Raw genomic sequence first — 27,197 nt, 5'->3', positions numbered from 1 at the left:
TTTTCCTGTTTCTTTTCAGAGACAAAATGTTTCCTGCTTTGGGATTTGGTGCACAGTTACCACCCGACTGGAAGGTAAACAACTGACTATTATTTTCTATTCATTAAGTTTATTAATTATGCTACCCCAGTCCGGCTACCTATGTTTCTATAATATGAATGTAGGCGTTGCAATAAACAATTATCGATTGAATTAATTCGCTTTATGATGAACACAACAGATGGATTGCTGTTGTATGTCAGACATAAAGGTAGCGCCTGTCAGGGATGCCATGTAGCTCAGTAAATGTTTTGTGCAAAATCGCTCAAGAAGCGCAAATGCGAGTCTTTAATTGAAACTTGTATAGCCATAGTTTCAGAGATATGATGTTATTCTTACAGTTAAAAAACAAAACTCGACAATATCCTCAAGCAAACATGAAATTAATCAGTGAGTTTGAAAATGAGATGAAAACTAAACCACAGTTTTACTAGTAACCGAATATGAATATCTTGGAATATATCGTATATATGTAGAGGATTATCAAGAATACTGGCGTTGGTACTGTGATCAGTGCTTCCCTTTACTTGTATTAAGCCATCACTTCACAAACTCGTTAATTTGGCTACTGTATTATCAAAAAATAATCTATTTTTCTCAATCTCTGTGACTTTTAATGTTTCACGAAATCAGTGTGTCTGGATATGTTCTTGAAGATTATATTGGCAAATGCTCAATGTCAAAAATCCCCAAAGCTGCAGATATTGATATTGTTTATTGGACTAACAAATGGAATTCTATTAGCTTCCTAAGTCATATAGACATCTTCTTCAGATGTTGTTAAACACAATTGTCAGATAGCAAAAAGATGAATTGGACAACAAATATGTTTACAGTCAGATAATCTGTAACTAGTTCAATAGTGTGAAGACAGATACACGAATGGTAAATGCATATAACTTTACTAGAATAACTGCATGCACTCCTGAGGGAGCATGTGCCTCAATGCTAGGGCTGGGCGGAACTTGCTAAGTTACCTAAAAACTCTGTGAGATTTCGCTGAGTTCCTTGAGCAGACAAATTTTGGTCTGTCGCGCTGCTGATTTTTAGCCCTGGGAGCATATCCCATTCTGTAAAATCAGCACAAAGGGCACCATGCGGCACGCCACAGGGTGCTGCTTCTTTCTGCCATTCGAGTAGTTTTTCTACTCGAGCTGCAGCTTTCGCAACGCAAGCAGAAACTTTCTCAACGTGAATGGTAGCAAATCTGCCGCGACCACCCACATTGAGAAATCTCGCTAAGAGGTGGTCTAGCACTCGTTTTTTCTCGCTCGCCAACGTTGGTGAGCTGCATGCGAGAAGAACTCCACTATATGGGAGTTGGCGGAGCTTTTGCCGTACTCTGCACTTCAAGTGGAGCATGGATTGGTCAAAACACAAAAAAATACCGTTTCGGAGCAGAGTTTACGGCCCACCCCAACTCAATGCCAATAACTATTAAAATGAATTTAGTTTGATCAATCATGTGTGAAGAAACATTGCATTTCGTACACTAAGGGAATGGAAGCTTGGAGAAGTCCTGTTCAGCATAAATACAGGTAGAGTTTTTTTCATAATGCATACTCCCACAAAATTTCTGAAAGTGTGTGCCAATCACAAGTCATAAGCAAGACCTCGGTGTTAGTTTTAGCCAATTATACCAAGACATTAGGGGTACTCGAAATTAAAAGCCTTCTTCAAAGCATGGCGGCAAACCATTATTGGCAAAAAACAAATATTACAATTTTGTTATTAAACACATTTAGTAGTGATTCCTATGCTACTCCATGTCAGTAGAGTGTTGCACTGTATTCCAAAACAATATTTTTGTCTGAATATTGTTGTGGCCCATAAAAGAAAACAATTTGTGGGTTTAAGTTGTCTATAGCTGTAGCTTTATAAAGAGTAGGCATATATGTAATTTTTATATTCATTTCTGTACGTCTAAACATCTTTCCAGCGATTTCTGGGTAAGGTGAAGAATATGCTTCATTTGCCTATCAGATGATCAATATACAGCAATGATAGTCGTCTGAGGCCAAGTCTATTCCAGTCTCATACATAAGAATCAATGACATGATGTTTTTGCTGGAAAGCTTGAGGAGGCCAAATGGAAGAGTTACTGCTTGGAATGGGAGAGCAGTCTTCAAGAGTATAGCATTGTGGTACAGGCATCAATCTGTCACTCTTCTAAAGATGCTTTAGATGATCCCAGTTGTTCTGTTCAGAGTCATCCTGAGGACATATAAAATATGTGCTGTGGGGCTCCTAGGCTGGAGATGTTGTAATATTGAGAGTCTGTAGAAGGACTTGAGGCTTAGGAGCTCACCAAAGAGAATGTCTTATTAAGCCCAGATTACCTAAAAAAATTGAAGAAAGGATTAGTCGTTGAAGTTAATTTTAAATATGCTTAATGTGGGTACAGATCATGCAAAGGAACCAGGGAAAGTCTCTCTAAATTGACGCATCATATATACAAAGGTAAATTTGACTTTAAAAATTCTCACTCTGGCTCTTACAATGTAAACTGGTTAGGGGTGCACACAATAAGGGCACTGGTATTTCTCTTCTGTAAGAAAAAAATCAAGAATCTGCATCAGCCCTGAGCTCACTATCTCACATATTCACACCCTCATCTCTCTTCCAAGTGCAGTGTGCAAGGGCAGATGTATTTACATTATTCGGTCAGAAATCTAGGCATCTACGTGACTGCTTTGCCAACATTTCCATGACCCATCACATGCATACACACATTGGAGTAATGTGAGAAATGTACAATACAGCAACACCCTCAAATCCATATGTAGCGGTCCACACTCATTAAATTATTCATAGAGCCTTTAACCAAAAATACTCAAAACAAGTATACATTTTGGTAAACCGAATATCTGCTCTGTGACAAAGCCCCAGCCAACTAAAATCCAACTGTATTTAACTAGTCAAAGGATTAGGTATACAAGTATACATATGAAATCTTGTATCTCAATGTTCCACAGAGAAAACACTTTGAATAATTTGTGCTAAAAATGTTTTAATCCTTTTATCAAAAGACCGTATACGGTGCACACTGTTTTGATAAAACTCCACAACAACTTGTGAAAGAACCATACAAATACATAATTTTGACGGTTATTTTATTTAATTAATTACCTAATGCATTTCGGCCAGAACCCTTCTTCGGGGTATTAGAATCACCTAATATATGAATCATTCAATCAGCAGTTACCCAAATGTAGCATCAACTTGACAAACATATATAAACAAGCATTTACAATGCAACGGTTTCGCCTTTGCAAAAGTTTGAGCTATTGGCATTGTAAATGACAAACTTTTAATTTATGTGTTGGTTTTGAAAACAGATAAATAAATGGCATTGTCATTTACAATGGCAATAGCTTAATCTCTCGCAAATGCGAGACCTGGCACATGGAGACACATACCGACTGTCATACAAATAAAAGAACAGGCACACTGACACTGCCACAGATACACATACAGAAGCAAATCCACGAAGATGGACAAAGACTTGAGCACAGCGGCAAGAACACGCTCAGGCCATCGAAAGTCCCAGTGCACAAACACAGAAACTGAAATGGACGCAAACTGATATTCCCAGTGAAAAGAAAATAACACATTTATCCAGCACACATAACCTTATCAGCCTACGCATACACACACATACAGAAACGTGAGCCCCGCCAGGAAAACTAAACATGCAGAGGCGAGTACCGAGTTATGTTACGCTAGTTGACGCCATGGGGGTGGTGATACCGGGTATTACCAGTAGGGCAGCGCCCATAATGCTCCAGTGTGGGGTCAGTGGTACTCGGTGTGGCCTGTCAAACATATCCCACGCTGCACCTCCGTGTAATATCCGATGGCGGTGCTGACTGCGGCTAGTCGGGCAGAGCTCGTGCTAAACCAGTGTCAAGGCTCTGGCCCTGTGCGGTCTGTGGCCTTTCGGACTCCGTCCATAATGCACCCATCTGGGGCCATGGAGGGAATGCCTTGTGCGGCTGCTCGTGAAAAAAAGGGGTTTTGCCTATGCCTCTGAATTTTAAATTAAGCACTAAATGGATGTGGATAAACAACACTTTATTAGTTTACCCAGACAATAACTTATGTCGTTGAATCATTACTTAGTTGAACAATTTTTTACATTCTACAACAACAGACATTGAATCGCCATCAACTTCATGTCTAGCCATATGTGATTCAAAAAACAATTTGTGCATATGTACAGTGCAAGGGTTCAAATAGAAAACATTTACAGAAAAAACCGTTTAGTGATACATGTACAATCTATACATGGACAAAATAAATTTTGAACGTAGTGAGAAAAGATGATAAACAATTCACAGTAGAAAATCACAAATGTAAGGGGAGCAGGAGGAAAAAATATTTTTCAAAGTTCAACTCCCAACTCGTGAAAAGAATTCAGTCTCTATTATTCAGGAAAAAAACCCATTTTATGCATTACTGACATGGACCTCTAGTGTCAGATAAAGAGGCTGAGCCTGTGCGGCTGCTCGGCATAAGCCACAGTACACAACTTTAGTGTCCGTAGCATACCCTATATATATTTCACCAATGCAGATACTGGCTGCAACCGATCGGGTATTAATGCGGTGCCGGTTGAGGCCGCAGCAGGCCAGACAGGCAAATACCATTCTGAGCCAGTGTGGGTCTTGAACTGTGACGCTAGTGCTGCATGCAGGTGATCAGCCCCAGCCCACACTACATTAGCGTGGGTCTGTATTGCCAGACGTGGACTGTCAAGAACAACAGCCCACGCTGCACAAATGTGGGGGTCTGTAGGGCATACCACTGCAGACTGAATGAAACCTGCACCAGAATGAGCTCTCTGCAGCCGGTGCTGGGTGCGGCTGGTCGATGTGAGCCCACACTGCAGCAGCAGCACACAGGCCAGCTGCCACCGAGCCCGAGCTGCGTGCGGTGCCAATAGCTTAATCGCTCGCAAATGCGAGCGATTAAGCCTCTGCGCACTCAAAGGCGTTCGCTCTGTCCAAACTTCCCAATGACCGCTGGACTCTCCGAAACAGAGTGAATAATTACTCCCGGCACACCCCTTCACTCCAAAGCTTTTCAACCGGGTCTCCACCCGTCACTTGTCCTCCAATTCGGGACTCCTTTGTTACCTTCAGATCAGGTCCAAGCCCCGCCCTGCGGCCCCAACAGTCCTTGATTCATTCTGTTTTCATTAATGAGCAAAGACTACTGCCCGAAGTAAAATGGCAGCCGGAAACACGTCACTTGCCCGGGTCCCTACCTTCCTACCCATTGGAGCAGGCGGTTCACGGGAGCGGCCTATCGTCACCAGTATAGGGAGCAGCTGCCAATGACACGCTAGTGACGTCACCAGCCCGGAAGAGCGGCCCGATGCACTTCAATGGCAGAAAGAAACGAAAGTAACTGTAACATAGGATCTTCTTCTAAAGTCCGAGTTCGAAATTCATTATTTTAAAACGTCACCAGGACATGCATGCAACGTTTGGGAAAGCACAGAATGGAAATGAATGTAGGCGATCATTTCATGGCTGCTCTGTGCTCCCCTTCCATATCCAGCAGCACCGCCTCCCTCGGGTCCCTGCCTCGGTCTCCCACGGGCCCCACGGTCACCTCACTGCACACGGATGGGGACAGGATCAGATGCATTAGGGAGCTCCGAAGAACCGAGCAGTCAGGAATGAATAATTCCAATATTCAGCTTTTGATATTACAAATACCTGTAGTTTAAGGATCAGCATTTTAACTTAATTTGGGCACACAAATGTTACGTTTAATTAGAAGAGGCACTTCCTCAAGGAGCTTTGTTTTAAATTAACGTTTCAACTTTGAAATAGGTTCATGTAGTGCAAAGAGAGAGAACATTGTTTTTTGTTATCTAGTCATCCAAAGGAGGGAAAACAAGTCTGGAACAGAGCAACAGGTCGTTTCGGGATTCGGGGGCGTGTTTGCGTGCTCTCCCCTTCCCATTGGCTGGAAGGTAAAATTCCAGCCAATGGAAAGAGGAGAGGGCGGGACTTAAAAAAAGACCCAGAAACGCCCCCGAATCGCGTTCTGACTGGGAAAGACTGATTGACAACGATATCTTCCAATGGCTAGCCTCCATTTATGGAGCTAGCCAATGGAAGAAGGGGCGGATTCAAGTCCCCCATGCTGTAAACAAAAGTTTTCGCCTGGGCGGAGCAAGTCAAGTCAAGTCAAGTCAAGAGATTTATATAGCGTGCTACATACCCATAGGGTCTCAAGGCGCTTGAGGAAGGGTGGGTAATTATTTGTCGAATATCCAAGTTTTAAGTTGCTTTCTGAATGCTAGGTGGTTCTGAGTAAGGCGAAGGTGAGTGGGAAGTGAGTTCCAGGTTTTAGCTGCCAGGTAGGAGAAGGATCTTCCTCCCATGGTGGTTTTGTTGATGCGAGGTACAGTGGCAAGGGCTTGGTTGGAGGATCGAAGCTGACGGGGAGGGGTGTAGAAGGACAGTCGTGTGTTGAGGCATTCGGGTCCAAGTTCGTAAAGTGCTTTGTGTGCGTGGGTTAGGAGGCGGAAGGTAATCCTCTTATTTACGGGGAGCCAGTGGAGGTTTTTCAGGTGACCAGAGATGTGTTCTTTGCGCGGGATGTCTAGTATGAGCCTGGCTGAAGCGTTCTGGATGCGTTGGAGTTTTTTCTGGAGTTTAGCGGTGGTACCGGCGTATAGGGTGTTTCCGTAGTCCAGGCGGCTCGTGACCAGTGCGTGGGTGACCGATTTTCTAGTTTCGGTGGCTATCCAGCGAAATGTTTTTTTGAGCATGCGAAGAATGTTGAAGCAGGATGATGAAACGGCGTTGACTTGTCTGGTCATCGAGAGTGAGGAGTCCAGGATGACGCCCAGGTTTCGTGCGTGGTCCGTCGGGATGGGTGCTTTTCCAAGGGCCTCTGGCCGCCAAGAGTCATCCCAGGCGGAGGGGGAGGTGCCTAAGATGAGGACTTCTGTTTTGTCTGAGTTCAGTTTCAGACGGCTGTGCTTCATCCACTCGGCTACTTCTTTCATTCCTTCGTGTAAGTTGGTTTTGGCGGTGTTAGGGTCTTTGGTTAGTGAGAGGATCAGTTGAGTGTCGTCAGCGTAGGAGATGATGTTGAGATTGTGTTGGCGAGCGATGGCCGCAAGGGGGCTCATGTAAACGATGAAGAGGGTGGGGCTGAGTGACGATCCTTGTGGCACGCCGCAGATGACTTCAGAGGCCTCTGACTTGAATGGTGGGAGGCGGACTCTCTGGGTTCTTCCGGTGAGGAACGAGGTAATCCATTCCAGTGCTTTTCCTTGGATTCGAACGTTTCTGAGGCGCTGTAGAAGGGTGCTATGACGGACTGTGTCGAAGGCAGCGGAGAGGTCGAGGAGGATGAGGGCGACTGTGTCTCCATTGTCCAGTAGAGTTCGAATGTCGTCTGTTGCTGCGATGAGGGCGGTCTCAGTGCTGTGTTTGGCTCGGAAGCCGGACTGTGAGGAGTCGAGGGATTTGTTGGTTTCGAGGAAGGTGGCGAGTTGGTTGTTGACAGTTTTCTCGATGACTTTGGCCGGGAATGGAAGAAGCGAGATGGGGCGGTAGTTTTTGAGTTCGGTGGGGTCAGCTGTGGGTTTTTTCAGAAGGGCGCTGAGTTCAGCGTGTTTCCAGCTTTCCGGGAAGGTGGCGGAGTTGAGGGAGCAGTTGATGACATCTCGGAGGTGTGGTGCTATGATGGAGTCTGCTTTGTTGAAGATGTGGTGAGGGCATGGGTCAGTTGGGGATCCTGAGTGGATGGAGTTCATCAGGCGGATGGTGTCCTCAGTGGAGATTGGGTTCCAGTCGTTTAGGATGTTCAAGGGGGGTGAAGGTCCTGCAGCAGGTTGGGTGGGTTGGTCTCCGGGTCGGTTGTCGAAGCTGTTGTGGATGTCAGCGATTTTGTTGTGGAAGAAGGAAGCTAGGGAGTCGCAGAGGGCTTGGGAGGGGGTGATGTCGGAGTTGGCTGATGGGTTGGTAAATTCTTTGACGATGTTGAATAATTCCTTGCTGTTGTGGGCATTGTTATCTAGTCGGTCTTTGAATGCGGCTTTCTTGGCAGACCAGATTAGTTGGTGGTGTATGCGGGTGGCGTTTTTGAAGGCGTCCCTGGTGCTGGTGTTTGGGTCTTTTTTCCAGGCCTTCTCGAGGGAGCGACAGAGTTTCTTCGATTTCTTAAGATCATCGTTGAACCAGGAGGCGTTTTTGCTGCCTAGTTTGATTTGACGTTTTTTCAACGGTGCTAGGATGTCGGCGCTGTTGGATAGCCATTGGGTGAGGTTAATGGCTGCTTGGTCGGGGTTTGTGGAGTGGGCGGGGGGGTTTAGAAGAAGCGATGAGGAGATCTGGTCGATGGTGATTTTGTTCCAGTTTCTTCGCAGGGTGGGTTGAGGATGGTTGTGGATTGTGGTCTTATTGTAGATAAAGTGAACGCAGCTGTGGTCCGTCCAATGAAGAGCTGCGGTGTGACTGAATGAGACATGTTTGCTGAAGGTGAAGATGGGGTCGAGTGTGTGACCTGCAATATGGGTGGGGGTAGTGACGAGTTGTTTGAGTCCGAGGTTGGCGAGATTGTCCAGAAGGGTGGTGGTGCTGCTGTCATTGTTCTTTTCCAGGTGAAAATTGAGGTCTCCCAATAGAATGTAGTCCTCGGAGGGGAGGGCGTGTGGGGTGATGAATTCAGTGATGTCGTCACTGAATTGTGCACGGGGTCCTGGGGGCCGGTAGAGGAGGGTGCCCCTGAGTGTGGTCTTGGGGTCGGTGTGGATCTTGAAGTGGAGGTGTTCGGCGCTGGCAAGGTTGACGTCGGAGCTGGTTGAGATGCGGATGGAGTTCTTATGGGCGATAGCGATGCCTCCTCCTGTTTGCTTGATGCGGTCCTTACGGATGATCTTGTATCCTTCCGGGATGGCAATGGTGATGTCTGGGGCTGAAGAGGCATTCATCCAAGTTTCTGTTAGGAAGGCGACGTCCGGTGAGATGGTGTCTAGTAAATTCCAGAGGTCGATGGTGTGTCTGTGGACCGAGCGGGTGTTGAGCAGGATGCATTTAAGGTGGTTGGTGTCAGGTCTCTGTTTGGTGTTGGTGGATGAGGAGTTGGTTTTGGTGCCGTCGAACTTGCAGGAGTAGCAAGAGAAGGGTCCATGGGTGTGTCCAGGAGCGGCTTGGACGCAGATGGGGGAACGGCCGGGGTTAAGGGCTAGGAGGGTGGTGGCATCGTAAGTGATGCGAGAGGGCTGGGCATAGCGGGAACCAGGGGGTCTGGCGCTGGGCGCGGTCCAGGCGCCGACGGGCGTAGACGGGCTTACCTTTGGCGCACCTTCGGCGCGACTGGGGCGCGATCGCTGCGCGTGAACGCTGCGCGCAAATGCTTCTGTCATAAGTGGATATTGGAAGGGGAGGCAGTGCTACGGCCAGGTCGAAACCTAAAAAAGTGGCAAAGCAGATGTCAGTCTCATGCTATAGATGACTGATACAGACAGGCAAAATGTTCTGTATACGAATTAAAATATGACTGGACTAAATTACGACGGATCTAATTACAACACAAGCAGAATTCCAGTGCTTCTGTTGGCAGTCTGAGTCTAACAACAGTATCAAAATATTCTTGAGCTAGTTTGTACAACAGATACAATGATCTCTATCTTATTTTTTTTTTTAAAGCTGTCCGGTGAATATGTCTACGTGAAGAAAGTAAAGGCCAGATCATACGATATCAGAAACTTCTGTCCGCAAATTGGTTAAAAAGATGTTATCATTATTATTCGATTTACCCGTCTGCTGACATCTGGACAAATGTTAAATGGTCCACTGATCTCAACCATTAGGTTCCTAGGAATCAAGTATCAGTATTTTATTTTTTAAAGTAGTATTGACTTCCCAATGATATATACAACACAACATCTCGGAGAGAGGGAGGAACTTTGTATAAAAGGGTGCCTATTTCCTCTTCAGGGGCACTGGTCTGGCCCATCTCCCTGCATACTTACTCACTGTCAAGATTTAAGTTGTTTTGCAATAAACTAGAACGCTATAGTCAAGCCCTGCGTGTAAAACTATTGTATTGCAGTCTTGGTGACTATAATAAGATTTGTTTTTACCCAACTACTAAAGTTTTTGTTTCTTTTAATGTTTTACATTACTGAGTGAAACCCAGAATACATTTCTTAATCTACGGAGTATCTATTTAATATGTTATTATATCACCCATATTAAATATTTGCAGGACTATATCAGCAGTAGATGGCAATGAACAGTTACCCACATCACTAGCTCTCATTTGATTGATGGGAATATGGGGGCCCTATCATGGTTCAGACATGTTGCCTTCAAGAATACACCCCTCAGAAAATCAAAAAAACAGACTAAATGATCTTTCTGGCGAAACCCATTATATTTTCAGTCACTGTAATATAATTATTTTATATCAGATTTCAGGGCAATATCTAGTTCAGAAACCTTTCGCTGTACCATCAAACTCTGAATGATTGTAACTCTCCTCATAGAAGACATAGGTGTCTAACTGTATCCTATCTATTTGCATGTATGCAGCCAAAGTAATGATGAAATAGGCAACAACAGCAAGCAAAATGCCTTCAACACGAACTACAAGAATATTAACAAAAATCAACATGCCATTTATAACCACCAGAGGCAACGCATTTTTTTACAAATCCGCTGAAATGTAGAACATAAGCTTGTAGGCTAAAGGATACTGGCTTTTACAAACCTTTCCTATCCTCTCTGACATACTGCCTCCCTCCAGGTGCCTTGGATTCAGATATAGACTCCTGAGCTAAGATGACTGTTGTGTTATATATAGTACCTGCAGCAGCGGCGGCGTCTTGGTTTTGCTTGAACTGCTGTCTTTCTGCTGCGATGGGAAAGCCCCTCAGCACCGCCTGCTCCATCGCTTCTGGCAGCATCAGGACCACAGACTCAAGCACACAGATAGCGACTCAAGCACACAGCTAGCGATTCAAGCTGCAATGGGGCTCAGGCGATCGCCGACTCTGTCTCTGTACTGCTCCTGTGTACAGAGTGCACAGAGAAAGATACCCGCAACAGCGCGCGAACCCTCAGATGACAGCCGCAGAACAGCACTCTTCCTATGCGCAGCTCACTTTACCCATGTGCAACAACCTGCTCCAGTGGGCTGCCATGACAGTGACGCGACTGTGCCTACAACGCATGCGTCAAGGAAATAAACCAGCAACTGTACTGCCCGTCACCCGTGGTTAAATGAGTGGCCATTTTGAAGTAGGCGTATGTGTTTCGAATGTAAAACAAGATCCACAATTGAATTACTTGTTAAGCCGTGTTTCCACAAATGTATCCAAAATATTATGTTTTCGGAGTTTAAGAGACATAATTATTGAACTATTTTTATATGTATTAAAGAAACGCAGCTACATTATATCACGTAGAGTTATTTTGTAAAACATTACTTTTCAATTGAAAAAAACAACAAACAAGTCTGGAACAGAGCAACAGGTCGTTTCGGGATTCGGGGGCGTGTTTGCGTGCTCGCCCCTTTCTATTGGCTGGAAGGTAAGAATTCCAGCCAATGGGAAGAGGAGAGGGCGGGACCTAAAAAAAAACCCAGAAACGCCCGAATCGCGTTCTGACTGGGAAAGACTGATTGACAACGATGTCTTCCAATGGCTAGCCTCCATTTATGGAGCTAGCCAATGGAAGAAGGGGCGGATTCAAGTCCCCCATACTGTAAACAAAAGTTTTCGCCTGGGGGGAGCACTGCTTCGCAGTGCTACGGCCAGGTCGAAACCTAAAAAAGAATGACCAATTAGCATCAATCCCTAGAAAAAGCATATGTAACTTTAACGAGTCATTCCTGCTTTGCATTTAGAATTGCAATGCCCTGATGTTTAACTCCGAACACTTTTAAATCCACTTCGCCGTTTGGTGTGTCCCACTGCTTACTAAACGTTTCAGAATGTAAGCATTTCTGACTTGTGCTGACTCGAAATGCTGTGACAACCTCCAGTTCTTTGGTAAAATAAGCGCACTGTTTCATGGTAATCACATCTAGAATGAAGTGGCAAATAATTGCAAAGATTTCATTGCATTACGGTGAAAACCATATTGCCTTATCATATATTATTGAAAACTTGCTTAGTAATGGGAGCATAATTAATTGGACACTGGCCTCATGTGACATTCACACAGTAAAGTTTTGGTGATTTTTTAACAAACCGCAACTGGGTAATATTCAATTTACATTCAAATATAATTTGCAAATATTCACTGTTCTGGTAATAATATATAGGGCCACACGCATCAACGAAAACTTTCCAGTCGCAAACGGGCAGATTCACAGAATCAGCCCATTTGCTACAGGTATTTTTGCATTTGGCAATCGCAATTTGTGGCTTTGCAAAACTTGCGATTAATTAAATTGCGATTGCATTTAAGGAATCGCAAATTGCGATTCCTTAAATGCAATGCATTATCCTCCCAAAAATTCGATTTCGCAAATAAGAATCACAAATTACCATCAATTCCAAGTTGATGATAATTTGCTAAAACTTTGAAAAGTGCATTTTTCAAATTCCATGTTGCACACATACATGCCCGTGGGGCATGTGTGTGTGTGCGCAACATGTGGTCGCATTCCAATTTCAGAGGTGCATCAGGGTGTCTTTTTGGCACCCTTGTACCCTTGAAATTGCATGCGCAATTTGCGAGTACCTATTTGGTACTCGCAAATTGAGCATGCAATTCCCATCTATTCCTATGGGCCTCTAGGCCCATAGGAATGAATGGCAAGCCATTCTTTAATTGCGATTCGCAATTTGCGAGTCGCAATTAAGGAATTTGTAGGAATCGCTAATATTTTAGCAAAACCTACATGCCTAGGCAATTGAGATTCCTTAATAACGATTTGTTAATCGCTATTATGGAATCACAATTGCCTAGCTTGATGTATGTGCTGCATAGTGCCTTTAATAATGAGGAGTAGTGTTGGCTGAACAATGATGGGCATCCTGGTTCATTTAACCAAAAACCTAGAGGGTGGAAATAATACAAAGAAGCCCTGCCATAATCCAAAAACATATTCTTATTGTTATGAAGTTTCATCTACATAGTACGCAAGTGACAATATATTTTCTAAATAGATTTTTTCTCAACAAATTTCAAGGTTTTAAGATTGTTTTTTTTATTTGGAGAGTGAAGACTGAGATAATATTTTATCCTGTCAACACCCTTAACTGTTGTTTGATCTGTTAAAAACATTAGGTGTAATTTGATGATTTCTTTGTATGCTTAATAATGGGTTGCATTTCAGAATATTGAGGGAAAATATAGGTATACAAAAATTATATAGGTCTAAAAATATCAAGTAGAAAAATATTGTGAAGGTCCGTATATATAGCTAAATAAATATTTACAATTCTCTTCAAAATACTTTGGTGATGTATATCATCAAGGTACATCTATATTGAAACAGTTTTCTAATATCTAATGCACACATATTGAGACAGTACTTATGGAGTGTTGACCAAGTATAGGGACAATTCTTAGGGAAGTAATGCACAAATATTGGGCAGTGGGGAAAAATCAATGACCACAGTCAGCAACTGTTCTCTTACTTATTTGTTATTTTCTCAGAGATATTACAGAACAGTAAGGCTTCTGTGGTTGCACCCTTTTTGAACATTTTAAAGCTTTCATTAGGAGATGGACATGAAAAGTAATGTCTTAACATTTCACACTGAATTACCAGTTTCCCAAGGTACAGTAATTACCAAGTGCTGTATTACTGTACCATTATGAGTTTCCACCCTTGGAAAGAGCAAAATAGTTGTTCAAACCAATTTCCACAGTTTTGTCCTCCATTCCACACAACATTTCCCTTATAAATTCTCTCTGAATGTCACAGCTTAAATCTGTGAAGAGAACAATCCAAAGTGCAGGTTTTAACGCAACTCTCATAATCGTGATTCAGGTGGACATATCCATGTCCACCTGAAGCAGGGTTTTTGGGCAACTCATAAGAGTCAAGTCAAGTCAATGAATTTATATAGCGCGCTACATACCCAGAGGGTCTCAAGGCGCTTGAAGAAGGGTGGGGAATTACTTGTCGAATATCCAGGTTTTAAGTTGCTTTCTGAATGCTGGGTGGTTCTGAGTGAGGCGAAGGTGAATGGGAAGTGAGTTCCAGGTTTTAGCTGCCAGGTAGGAGAAGGATCTTCCTCCCATGGTGGTTTTGTTGATGCGAGGTACAGCGGCACGGGCTTGGTTGGAAGAGCGTAGCTGGCGGGAGGGGGTGTAGAAGGAAAGTCTTGTTTTGAGGCATTCGGGTCCAAGTTCGTAAAGTGCTTTGTGTGCGTGGGTTAGGAGGCAGAATGTTATCCTCTTATTGACGGGGAGCCAGTGGAGGTCTTTCAAGTGACCAGAAATGTGGTCTTTACGTGGGATGTCTAGTATGAGTCTGGCTGCTGCGTTCTGGATGCGTTGGAGTTTTTTCTGAAGTTTTGCGGTGGTACCTGCGTATAGGGTGTTTCCGTAGTCCAGGCGGCTTGTAACCAGTGCGTGGGTGACCGTTTTTCTAGTTTCGGTGGGGATCCAGCGAAATGTTTTTTTGAGCATGCGGAGAATGTTGAAGCAAGATGATGAAACGGCGTTGACTTGTCTGGTCATCGAGAGTGAGGAGTCCAGGATGACGCCCAGATTCCGTGTGTGGTCCGTCGGGATGGGTGCTTTTCCAAGGGCCTCTGGCCACCAAGAGTCGTCCCAGGTGGAGGGGGAGGTACCTAAGATAAGGACTTCTGTTTTGTCTGAATTCAGTTTCAGACGGCTGTGCTTCCACCACTCGGCTACTTCTTTCATTCCTTCATGTAGGTTGGTTTTGGCGGTGTTAGGGTCTTTGGTGAGTGAGAGGATCAGTTGAGTGTCATCAGCGTAGGATATGATGTTGAGGTTGTGTTGGCGTGCGATGGCCGCGAGGGGGCTCATGTATACGTTGAAGAGGGTGGGGCTGAGTGAAGATCCTTGTGGCACGCTGCAAATGACTTCAGTGGCCTCTGACTTGAATGGTGGGAGGCGGACTCTCTGAGTTCTTCCGGCAAGGAACGAGGTGATCCATTCCAGTGCTTTTCCTTGGATTCCGATGTTTCTGAGGCGTTGTAACAGGGTGCTATGACAGACTGTGTCGAAGGCTGCGGAGAGGTCGAGGAGGAAGAGGGCGACTGTGTCTCCATTGTCCAGTAAAGTTCGAATGTCGTCTGTTGCTGCGATGAGTGCGGTCTCAGTGCTGTGTTTAGCTCGGAAGCCGGACTGTGAGGAGTCGAGGGATTTGTTGGTTTCGAGGAAGGCGGCGAGTTGGTTGTTGACAGCTTTCTCGATGACTTTGGCCGGGAATGTAAGAAGGGTCCTGAACTCCAGTTGGGACTGTACCTTGGTTGGGGTACTGTTCTGGTTCCAGAGCACACATGCCGACTTCTACAGCATTTTAAAGAGATTTTCCACACAAGAACTGGCCACTTAATTACACTAGCCAAATAGAACATCCTGCTATGTCCACTTTGTTTTGAAGTCAAATGATGTAAGCCAACTCCGTTACTTCAGATAAATAACACCACTGATCTTAAATGTCTCATTCAATTACTTTTGGTATCCATGCACAATGTTGCTTAAAATGTTATCAGTTTTAATGGTGGAAGTGCATGTTTTTTTCCCTTTTTATGTCTGAATACAGACAACTTTAACTGTTTCCCACACCTTTAAATTCCTTTAAATATCAGAGATGGGGATTTAGCTCCTCACTCCAAACAACCAATAGGATGAAGTCTGAAAGAATATTTCAGGCCATTGGGTATTCCGTGTAGCATTCAGTCTCCACTGGAGGGCTTGGTTTGCTATGCATGAGGGTCTAGCTTACATCTAAAAAGTGCACTCAGCCATCACACATTCAATTATTTCTGTTGTACATACATATATTGCCTTAATATGTTTCTTTCACTTTTCATGCTGTTATTGTGAGGTCAACTGATATGTTGGCCTGGGCAGAGCTACTTGGGTTGGATATTTTGTGCATATTCTGAGTTCCGGTGCATACTTTTAACCACAGTTTTCTTACCTGTAGAATATCCTCAGGCACCAGAGTAGCTCTGGAAGATTTTTCAGCACATCCCCTGCATGACAGTAAGTGGTGTCCTGCAGCTCAACGTCGATTCTGCTTCTTCCTGGAAGTGATGTCTGAAGCCACATATAGGTGACACCCAAGTGTGATGAATGAATAATTCATATTTATTAAGCACACTGTTACCTCAACAAAGAGTTTCCTAGCGCTGACAATACGTATAGAAACACTTCACAATTGTTGATACAACTAGGTTTTGAGGAACTTTCTGGATACTGAGAAGTATGTGATCAATCGCAACTTTAAGTGCTAAGAATTCCATAACTTGGCTGTGTGAAGGAAAAAAGAGCGCCCTCCCTTATAGCAGAGTCTGTATTTTGAAACTTGTAAAAGTATTTCCTCAGCAAAGAGAAGATTGAACGTTGAGGAATACACACACATCTTTTTTTTGTGAGACATTTAGGCCTTTACACCCGTCATGGACTAAAATGCCAGACAAAGAGTCTTCCATTTAACAGCTGTGCCTGATCGAAAGTAAGTGAGCTTCAAACTCTGTCTGTCTAGCTGCCCTACTACACTTTCTTTCCAATTTAACTGGCTCTGAGGACTAGGGTGGCCTTTCTCCTGTTATTTCTGCCTTCCTTTCATGTTAGTGAGTCCATCACTCTTCTGACTTTCTTTGCCCCACTTCAGGGAGGAGGAGAGACTCCATTATTTGGATCCCAAAAGAGCCCTCCAATTTCACATTGATCGCACCAAAGACGATCCAGTGGATGATCACTCTTTATGGGGGTCTCTGGGGCGAAGAAACGAAACACAGTGCAGCAATTAACTGTGTCCAGATAGATTGTCCTCCGTTTTAAGATCTGATATGTGATGGCTAAAAAGCAGCCCCAAGAAGAGTTGAGGGCCCATTCAACTAGGGCAAAACTGCTACCACTGCATTAGCCTGTGGAGTCCCTGTCCTGGATAAATGTCATGCTGCAACGCGTGCATCAGTGCACACATTCCCTAAGTAATACTGCCTTGACAGTCGGGTCCAACGGCAAGGCCATTTTGGCCATTCAGTACTACTGGACATTATGTTTTGAGTCCTCGCACAGAACCACCATCCGGGAGGGGTACTGCTTTGTTATCTGTTGCTTACCTGCTTTAATGCTCTTTCTGATAGATACTATTATCTAACCACAGGTTCCTCCCTGTCCTCCCACCTGCCTGTTCTCTAGAATGACCTCTTTTCCATCTAAAAAAGTCCCAAATTAGAAATCTGTGCACTGCCATGAGCAATTAATGTTTGGGGTTCTGCGTCTGAGGGCGCAGACAATCTAGAGAAATAAACTGATGTCAGCTTGCTTTGGTGGTACCTAACTGCGGCTCCATTCATCACTTCCTGGGTGCAGTGGACTGGTTGCCGAGCGTCACGATGCCACGTACTGGTGCTGTCGGGGCTATTCTAAAAAATGTTCTGAATCCAGTCTGGCGCCTGGGTATTACAAGCAAAGTATCTGCAGTTAGATAGAGCATCCAGCAGAAAGACCATTATGGAAGTTAATTGTAGTGTCTTGTGAATTAGAAATGATGGAACCCTTTTGGCTCCCGATGGACTCCGTAGAACCTTGACATAAGTGTTAGAGCGGAATGGACTGAAGGCTGACGAATGTTGAGTTGTGGTTACACGCAGAAGGACAAAGTCATGCATTACTAAGCTCTGTGGGTGGCATAGTCCTTTGTAGGTACCCACGCTGGTTGAGGATGCTACAGTAAGTAACGTGTTTTTCTGTATTTCTTCTCCGAGCAGGTGGTAATGAGTTCTTTCTACTGCATATGCTCTCGTGACCTACTTATTTCTGTATTCAGCAGGGCAGAGTTAAGGGAAATGGTGCTAGAAATACAGTGTAAGGGCACATGTTGTTCATTGTCACTGATTCATACGAAGAGTGAATAAACATGGACAGGAGGCAAATACTTAAAGCTAAAGGATGCCTCATGAAATAATCATGCCCACAAGACCGACTGAACTGATCGGCAAATACTCAAGGGCTGCTCACGTCTAATGCTTAACGTTATCTCGGAGTATGTGCTCGCCATTAGTGTTTCTCATTTCAGCATAGGAGAGCTTGCTTTTAGTATTAAGTAAGCATGCTTTAGTAGGTAGTGTATTTTCTTTGAGCCTTTTGCTCCTTTCCTTTTGCTTCTTCATAGGTCCCTTGTAGGTCACATGCAGACACAGCTTTTTCAATAAACAAAAACATGCACTGGCAAAGCCTGATTGGTAATTGATGGCAGGTGAATAACCCATTTGAGTTGGTACCCTACACAGTAGTGCTCATTTTATTGACCTCAGAAGGATGAAGAGCAGCGTACACCCAACAGGCTTCAACTCTGTGACAGCAGTCAAATACAAATTCCAGGAGTCAGTGAATTAGTACACTGAGACACCGGACCCAGCGTAACTGAATGTGAAGGTTGTGTGAGTGAGTGATTTTTGAATGGGTGAATGACTGAATGCATAAATGGACGAATATGTGAGTGCATGCATGATTGAGCTGCAATGACATGAGTGGAAAATAGCCTCCCGCCCCCAAGATAATTGTAGTCATCCATGCACTCATCCATCGAATTACCCATTCATCCATAAACTCACCCGTCCTCTTGTTTGTGAGCCATCTATCCATGTATTTAGTCACCCATTCAACCATGCACTCACTCGTGTATTCACTCAATCCTCCATCCATTCACACACCCAGTTGCTCATCTATCCATTCATGTACAATTTCACAAATTTGCGCTTTCACCAATATTAACACGCAAGGAGAAGCACCACTCAAAAAAGCAGCACTTTCACGGAAATAAAAGCCAGACTTGTTGCCTTTGCCAGTGATTGTATACTACATCCGTCCGTAAAATAACATAATTTGTTCCACCCAACTCTTCCCTCAATAGTTCAGTTCCTAACTGGGGAAGAGGAAGATCACAACTTTCATCATTGGGAAAGCATCTACCTTTTTTTTCTTCATCATTTTATGAACCAAAGATTACTTTTATGTTATAACTTTATGGTCGCTGCTTTCTGGTTTTGAAACTCCATCACCGTCTGGACACATTCATATGCTTTTATAATGCGACATATTGAAAAAAAATAACACTAAAAACTCCATAATTGGCCCATTAAGGCAAATGGTTTTTAGTTGACAACTGCCTCCTTTCTGCGTTTAGCTTTCAAGGAAGGCAGCTAATGTGAATTTTCAGTCACAAACTGCAGTGGCATATTTTTCTCAGCACAAACTTGCATTTATTGAGTGAGAGGTTTCCTAAAGCATTGCACATCTTCTGCTCACTTCAGATATGCAAGCGACTAAGGGTCTGTACATTATGAGAAGGGGAGGAGTCTGCTGGAGCGGGCGTGGTCTTTGTCCAATAAGCTTCTGACACAATTTCATTTTCAATTCTTCTGGCCAGTTATAGGCACCCTAGAACAGTTCTGTTTACAGGATCACCCTGAAGTGCATAGAGCTTGGTTCTGCACTTACTCTTGGGCTGAAGACTTTCCACAGTTGAGGCTCTGGAAAGTCAGAATTCTGCAGTTTCCATTACCCGTTTCAGTTTTCAGTGAGTGATCAGATGACTGGAGATCAGAGTGACATGTCAAGTGTCATGCAAATAATGTATAGGTCGTGCTTTTGACAAGGTCCATCTTTGTTATTATAAGGTAAAATATGCTGATAACAGCAGGATCAGTAAAGGACAATCCAGTGTATTCAATGTGTGGATTTCTTTAATATTGTTCGCTTTCGTCTATTTGCAAAGGTGATGTTTGACCAAAATGTGATTTGACTCTTTGATCCTTCCTTTTTCTAGGTATCACATGAATTTGCCATCAATTTTAATCCTACCAACCCTTTTTGTTCAGGTAGGTTGCCTTGCATGTATTTATACGACGTATTACTCTCATTGCTAGGAGACTGTTGTGAGGGGAGTTATATTGTAGGTTTGAAATTCTCCATCCATGTAGGGTGTATTGAACAATGAACAGTAAAACGAATGCAGTGAAATATTTCAGTACAAAATAACTGGATAAACAACTAAAGGTTAGTGGTTGCGCATTCAATTGACAAAATGTATTTAGTGGTCCAATAAAATGGTGCAAATGATAAACAAAGAATATGTAATGCATACTGCACAATTTGTCCTCCACTAAGAAAGGTATACTATACTGCTTTTCGCGAGTCTCACCGATCTAACGGTAAGTACAATTAGGAGCATTCATAGCATTTATCATTATTAAAAACATAGTTGTGGCTGTTGAAGAACTCATTTAAAGTGCCTGGATACCTAGATAATTTTAAATTTACACTCAGTTATTTTTATTTAAGAAACTCATATTTTGAATAGCATTGGGTCCTCTTTCAGAGTATTTGCATAACCCAATAGGGCCAGTAGCAGCAGTTGCTAATCCCATCAGAGTTATGAGATTTGCCGGAACATCATAGATCACAAATACTTGATCAGTCTAAGATTCTAGGCAAAATACTTGGCTCAAACATGTAGGAACATGTACGGAAACACACATTCCTGTATTTTACAGCACAAAATCCCATAATCTGGAGTTTTTCTGCCCCTAACTCTAAAGATACCAGCAACTTCAGGACAAGGGGGAATACATGGCAGAAAAACACCCAACTTGTGATGGGCCCCTCACTGGAGAACTACCTTGAGTCATTGAGTCTAGCTGTACTCATTTCGCATCCTCAGTCTTTTCTCCTTTGATGCAGCCATAACCCAGTCATATGATGTGAAATTAAGTTATTATAATGTGCTAGAATGTTCAAGTGTTACTGTAAACATAGGTATTTTCTTTGTGTGTTATGTCATTGTTGTAACCATGGCCGGATGCCATTGACGGCCACCTAAATCCTTTAAAACTATCTACAAGCAACACACAGGGACATAGATGAATACTAATACACACAACCCACACCCAAGAACTTCTTCAGCCTGCTATCCAATGTTGGCAGGATAGCACTATTTAGAATTTTGATATTTTATAATGTAAACCATGTTCACGAGCACAATATTTTTGCTCTTTTTTTCTAAAGGAGATTTGTCTAGAAAGTTAAGTAATTGTTCACAGGCAAACAACCATTCTTTAAATTATATGAATTTCCAGTTGTGAAATATTTGCCATCAATAATATTGCTCATAAAAGTGAAGGAATGTATTAGATCATCATCAGCATAAAAGCCATGGAATGAGGATAATATATAATATTTTGATATGTTCTTTGCTTGCCTCTTAAAGCACTTTGGGTTGCTAAATTATAATCTCTTGTCATGATGAAGACACATTGAAATCACCTATTTCGTGTTGAAACCTCACTCTTTTTCAGTTTGGGACTGCATTTATGATACCCCTCAATAGGGGTAGTTAGCAGGAAAGTGGGCACTAGCCCCACCCGTGGTTCCCCCACAAAATTAGAGTAGCCACAGAATGGTATCTCTAGTTTGCCTCCCCTCTCTCACCATTTTGCACGTTTCTCACCTGAGCAATGTGCAGTTACCTATTTACTTCAGGCACTATTCTCTGATATTAATGTTGAGGGATGCAATTTCAAATTTCACATTGATGACCTGTTGTGTGTGTGGTAAATGCCTTTGTGTGTGATTAATTATTTTAGGCAACAATGTATGCATTCTTTAACAACTGATATTCTTTAAAACGTTCCAGAAGAAACTAATGACTCCTTATCATACTCTTAGTCCGCTGCATCAACTCAGACTTCTGCCAATTTATACTTATCCTGATTTCTGTCCGCACTCCATCATTGCCTTAAGCAGTGGGTACAGCTTAATCTCTGGATGTTTAACGTATAGTAGTGTATCGTTAGTGTATTTAAACAGTATTGCACTCTTAAAACCTGATGTCTTCATGAAGATGATCCTTCGTCAGTGTGCTTGGTGGAGGTTCCATTACAACCACAAACAGAGACGGGGACAGGGATAGTCTTGTCTAGTTCCACAATGTAGCTCCAACATCTCCGATGTTAGTGTGTTGGACCCAAGCCATGATATCATTTAAGATTACAAAACCTAAAACAAATATGGGTATTCAAACGAATCAACTACCCTCTCTGAATCAAACTTCGCTACCACAGAGTTATATCACCTGACGAAGAAGTGCAAAACCCTTCTAAGAATATTATTGTGACAGCCCTGGCAATAAAACACTTTGGTCTGGCAAAATAAATAGTGGCATTAGTGGGAGAATCCTATGGCCAACACTTTAGCCAAGATCTTGCTATCAAAGATTATCAAACAGTTGTGTCTATGTGAACTACAAGAGCCTTCCCGCTTACCCGTTCATGTAAGAATCTCAAAGTTTCCCTGGATGTGGCCATCGCTTTACCCCCCTGAGTCATTCCATTCAAACATGGTCTTCAATTGTGGAAAGAGTAAAAAAAGTATTTCTTCTCAAATTTGCTGTTCAATCCATCAGACCTGGAGGTCTTAGCTCTTCTGCAGTGAGAAAGTGTCCAGTTACCTTTGCTACTGAAAGAGGGACATCAGTTGCTCATGCATTTCCCTTCCTGACCAAGGCCGGGCCACCATACCTAGAAGTTGTTTAATCTGGTGTATTAGTTAACTCATTTTGGAAAATGTATAGTGCTCACTAGTAATCCACATATACTTCATTAATCCCACCATAACTCACTATTAGCACAACACTCAAGAGGTTACTTTTAGTAGTGGCCGATCTGCACATCTAATTTTTCAGTAGCCAGGCCAATGCGTCCCTAGATCTCTCCATGTCCCTGTGCCAGCTGCCTGCTCAAGCATGCAAACCTGCGTTTAACTGCCTCCCAAAATGTCTCCAGTCCAGACCTCGGCTCCCACAGCAGTATATTATTGCCTATCTGTTCATATGCCAGTTCCAACCATTTCAGGTCCTTTCTAGGGTGTCTAATCTGGACCACAGTGCTGTCGGCAACCTAGGCTTTCAGGCTGTACAAATGTCCCTATTATAGTCCTCGAAGGCCTTGCATATTACAAAATAGAAAATGTGTTTGCAACTAGCATGAGGTATGGAATTTACACATGAGCAAATAACGCATATACAATCAGTGGATGGGCCAATACAACCCGACCTGGAATACCCTTTCTTGCAAAACTTGCACTTGAAATGCAATTAGGCTCTAACCGCTCGATATAGAGTTGGCAGACGGGTTACTCCTTCACAAATGTGACTAGTTTCCCATCAGTCTGAATACAAGTGCATTGTATTCTATGGCATTTGTAATAAGGCGCTCTTGATATCTGCCTCATTTGTTTCAGAGTATCATTCTGCCAGACTCTAAATGAGGACCTTAACTGTAATTAGGGCCAGGAGCGGCTGGTATAAGTAAAAGTGGTGAGGTGGGGGGAAATCGACAGATGACAGGATAGGGAAAATGAAATTTAAAAACCACTTACCTTGCACTTGCCACATCGCTGACTCAGCGATGTGGCAAGCGCAAGGTATGTGGTTTTATTTCTTTATTTTAACTTCCCTATCCTGTCGTCTGTCAACTCCCCACCCTACCACTCTTACCTGATTAGGGCTTTCAATGTAGAGCTGTGGTTCTTAACATTTTGACTTCTGTGGTTCCCCCACTGGATGACTATTAGAAGCCGGGGACCCTGGCCAAAGCAGTAGCTACAATTTGAACCTCAAAAAATACACAAAGCTATAGAAATAAGTGTACATCAAACAAATACATAAGTTATTAAATAATATTTTTAATTCACAAAGAAATATACAAAATTCGAAATTTTAATTTTAACAGGAGTTTTGAAGCATTTTTAAATCTGACTTCATTTCTAAAAGACAAAGCAATAGGCTAGACTTTGGGATATCTTGTTGTCTTTTTATTTTTGCTCCTGATGTATCCCCTCATTTAGAAGGTGCACATTAGTGCTTCAATGGAGGCCTCCAATTGTTCATACTACTGTGTGCTGTACTTGCACTGCTCCCACGAATCAAGCTAAGGATACTAATCTAATTTTAACCTTCAAATTTCAAATTCTTTCACATTTACAGAGTGTTTTGAAATTTGCAGTTTACATTTTGCTTTTTTATGTGTATATATTGTAATAATCTGCTAATAATATTTAATTTTCAATCAATCACGAATCCCCGGGTTAGGAACCTCTGGCTTAGAGAAAATGTTTTTGTGCGCAAAAAGTCATAGGCATGTCTGCCTCAGCCGTTGTGAGTCTTTTCTCTGCAGTGTCCCCATTAGAGCCGCGCAACCAGCACTGGGCACCAAGCTTGGGGGAGGTTGTTGCCATGTAGTCATTATTGCCAGATTGGGCCATTTCCTGCACAATTGGGTGATATGTTTCCCATTTGTGGATAACAGAAATTCATCTGGCTGTTAACTTAATTTTAGGCTTAATTGGACCTTGTATCTCTAGCCGCTCTAATGGCGCACAAGGCACCTCACCCTTTACTTAGAGAACATCATGAGTTTGCAGGTTGACCCCTGAGTTGGTTGTTCTGCTCTCTCTCTTTCCATCTCTGCCTTCTTCAGGCAGGGCCGGACTGGGAACCCAAAGCAGCCTGGCAATTTTGTCTGACCAGCTCTCAGGGGGGGGAGAGACTGCAAGTTTAAAGCACTGCTGCTCTTTTTACTGGGGGGCACTATTGCAGCACAACTGCAAAACCAGCCTCTAGTAACAGAACCAGCCCCTTCAGCTGTAAAAACCTGCCCCACCCTTCCTGCCTCCCGAGAAAACATCCAGTGCCCGCTACGGCCAGTCCAGCCCTGGCCTCAGGGTCAGGTCCTACGCAGCTTGCCCCCCTCCCACCCAGGCCAGCCGCACGCCCCTACCCCAGGCCTGAGGTAGTAGCAGTCTGCCACAAGCTCACAAACAATAACGTTACAAGTAGTTACATTAAGATGCCTGTGTAATCGTGTGTGCCTTAATGTAACTACCTGTCCCGCTCGTAGGCTGAGACTGTCCTTGAATACTTGTCCCTGTACCGGACTGCGCTGTAACCCTACCTGACATTGCTGATTTTCGGGGGATCTGGAACAACATCCGACAGGAGGAGGAGACCAGGGACTCGGGACTGCGAGGTCCAGCGGGCCTTGCAACAAAACCATTGCCCGCAGCTGGGGCCTCTTCCCGAGCCCGCCCACTGACCCTTTAAGAGGGCAATAGTTGCTCTGATGTCCTTCTCACAAAAACTGGGCAAACGGTCGCCTGTGGAACTACTGAACATCTATAACGCTAAATGCCAGACAGCAGCTCTGTATGGGGCTGGCGTTTGGGGGCATGTGGATGTCAGTGCTCTACAGGTGGCAGAAAACTCCTTTTCAAGATTCCTTCTGGTGGCACCAAGGCGAATTTCCACATACGCATCCCACATTGAATTAGGCATACCACACATTGAGGACCTGGCAAAAATCCAACCTTTGCTATTGTGGCTGCGCATATGGACCTCCGACAAAAACATGTTAACTAAAGGGATTGTGGCAGATTCAATGGCATTAGATCATTCGGGAAAAATAAAATGGCTTGCCTACATTAGAAATGTTCTCACTGACTTAGGCTTAGAGGCATACTATATTACACCAGAAAAGATCAGTGAGATATCCAAGAAGGAGCTGAAAGAAATGGCTCTGAGCCATTTAGATGGACTAAGGCTTATAAGCGAAATAGGGAAACCTTCTATCCACCATGCAATTATGGTTCAGTCCATCGCCACAATTCAGCCTTACCTAACGCTTGAAATTGGCATTTTTGACCATTTTCTACTAACCAGATTCAGACTAAACCTTTTCCACTGGTTAGTAGCCTTCCCCATGAGAAACACCTGGAATCAAACGTTAGGTTACTGTCCCTGCGATGACATATCAGCTCAGACTACTACTACACATACAGTATTGTTCTGTAAGTATTATCATGTTCATCGCAGAATCTGGTTGTTCCCATTGCTGAAATTGTGGGGTTTAAGACAGTGCCGCTCTGCCATGCTGCACCTTCAATTCTTAGATTCTGAAGCTACCTGTTACCATGTGGTTAGCTCTCTGAAATGTATTTTTAAACAAAGAAATAATTTGTGAGGAAGACGCTTATAACACAGTGCAATGAATTTAATGTAAAGAGAAGTGATCTATTTTTAACCATTCTTCCTCAGTTTTTACTGTAAATATTGTTTTTTACTTTCTGATATAATGTAGATAACATTGCTTTTATGGATTTCTACTATGAAATACCGAATAAAGAAATTTCTATAACTACCTGTATCATTATTGACATCATTGCCTAGGGGTCTTTGGTTTGAGGCCCGTCTAGTTCAGACTTCTCTCCCCTTACATGTGGTGTTAGCAGACTTGTCTCTCACTGCACTTACCTGCAAGCTAATTCGAGTAAGTGTCAGTAGAGGGAGCCCAGACCAGGCAGAGAGAAAGGCCAGTGGGAGCCTGAACCCAGGTCCATGGAGGAGTCTCAAGTCTTCTAGGCGCAGGTCAACCTCCACCACCACTGACTTCAGTGAGTGGCACTGTCCATGATCACTTTGGCTCTGAGTGAGCGCGCCAGTCAGCCACCCTCTGTGAGGCAGGCCATATGAGGAGCCCCAGCAGCCACTGGTGGGTGGCGAGCGGTACAAGTGTGTGCATTCGACCACATTTCTCCTGCACTCAGGGAACTCAAGTGGCTTCCAGTCAAAATGCGGATCAGCTTCAGAACAGCCTGCCTCACGCATAAAGCCCTACATACCGGCAAACCTGAATATTTGGCAAAAAAACTCAAAAAAGCTGGTCAGGCCAGGAACTCGAAAACAAAAAACTATGGATCGATCCTTTGCCGGAAGTGCTCCGAAAATCTGGAAGTCTATCCCCTCACACATCAGAACCATTCCCTCTTTTGTAAAATTCAAAAGCCACTCAAAATCCTGTTCCTCAACTGCTCCCTAGGGAATTGATAGGATAATTCAGAGTAGGGAAGTAGACAACCCGCTCCGCTGCAACTCTAAGACTACGAAGAACTCCGAAG

The 27,197-nt window shown here is 43.5% G+C and overlaps 1 protein-coding gene across 2 annotated transcripts in view; it reads left to right on the top strand.

Annotated features, from left to right (window-relative positions):
• Positions 1 to 27,197, top strand: part of CPNE2 (copine 2) — a 975,302-nt gene that overhangs the window by 775,225 nt on the left and 172,880 nt on the right. For both annotated transcript variants that reach the window (XM_086947740.1, XM_086947741.1), the window contains exons 12-13: positions 20 to 74; positions 20,017 to 20,068. In XM_086947740.1, coding sequence (XP_086803866.1) covers positions 20 to 74; positions 20,017 to 20,068 — 107 coding nt within the window. The remainder of the gene's footprint in view (positions 1 to 19; positions 75 to 20,016; positions 20,069 to 27,197) is intronic.

The sequence above is a fragment of the Lissotriton vulgaris genome, chromosome 12 (genome assembly GCF_964263255.1).
Source record: "Lissotriton vulgaris chromosome 12, aLisVul1.2, whole genome shotgun sequence".
NCBI lineage: Eukaryota > Metazoa > Chordata > Amphibia > Caudata > Salamandridae > Lissotriton > Lissotriton vulgaris.
Note: the sequence above shows the minus strand (reverse complement) of the source record. Positions and strands in the feature narration are given on the sequence as shown.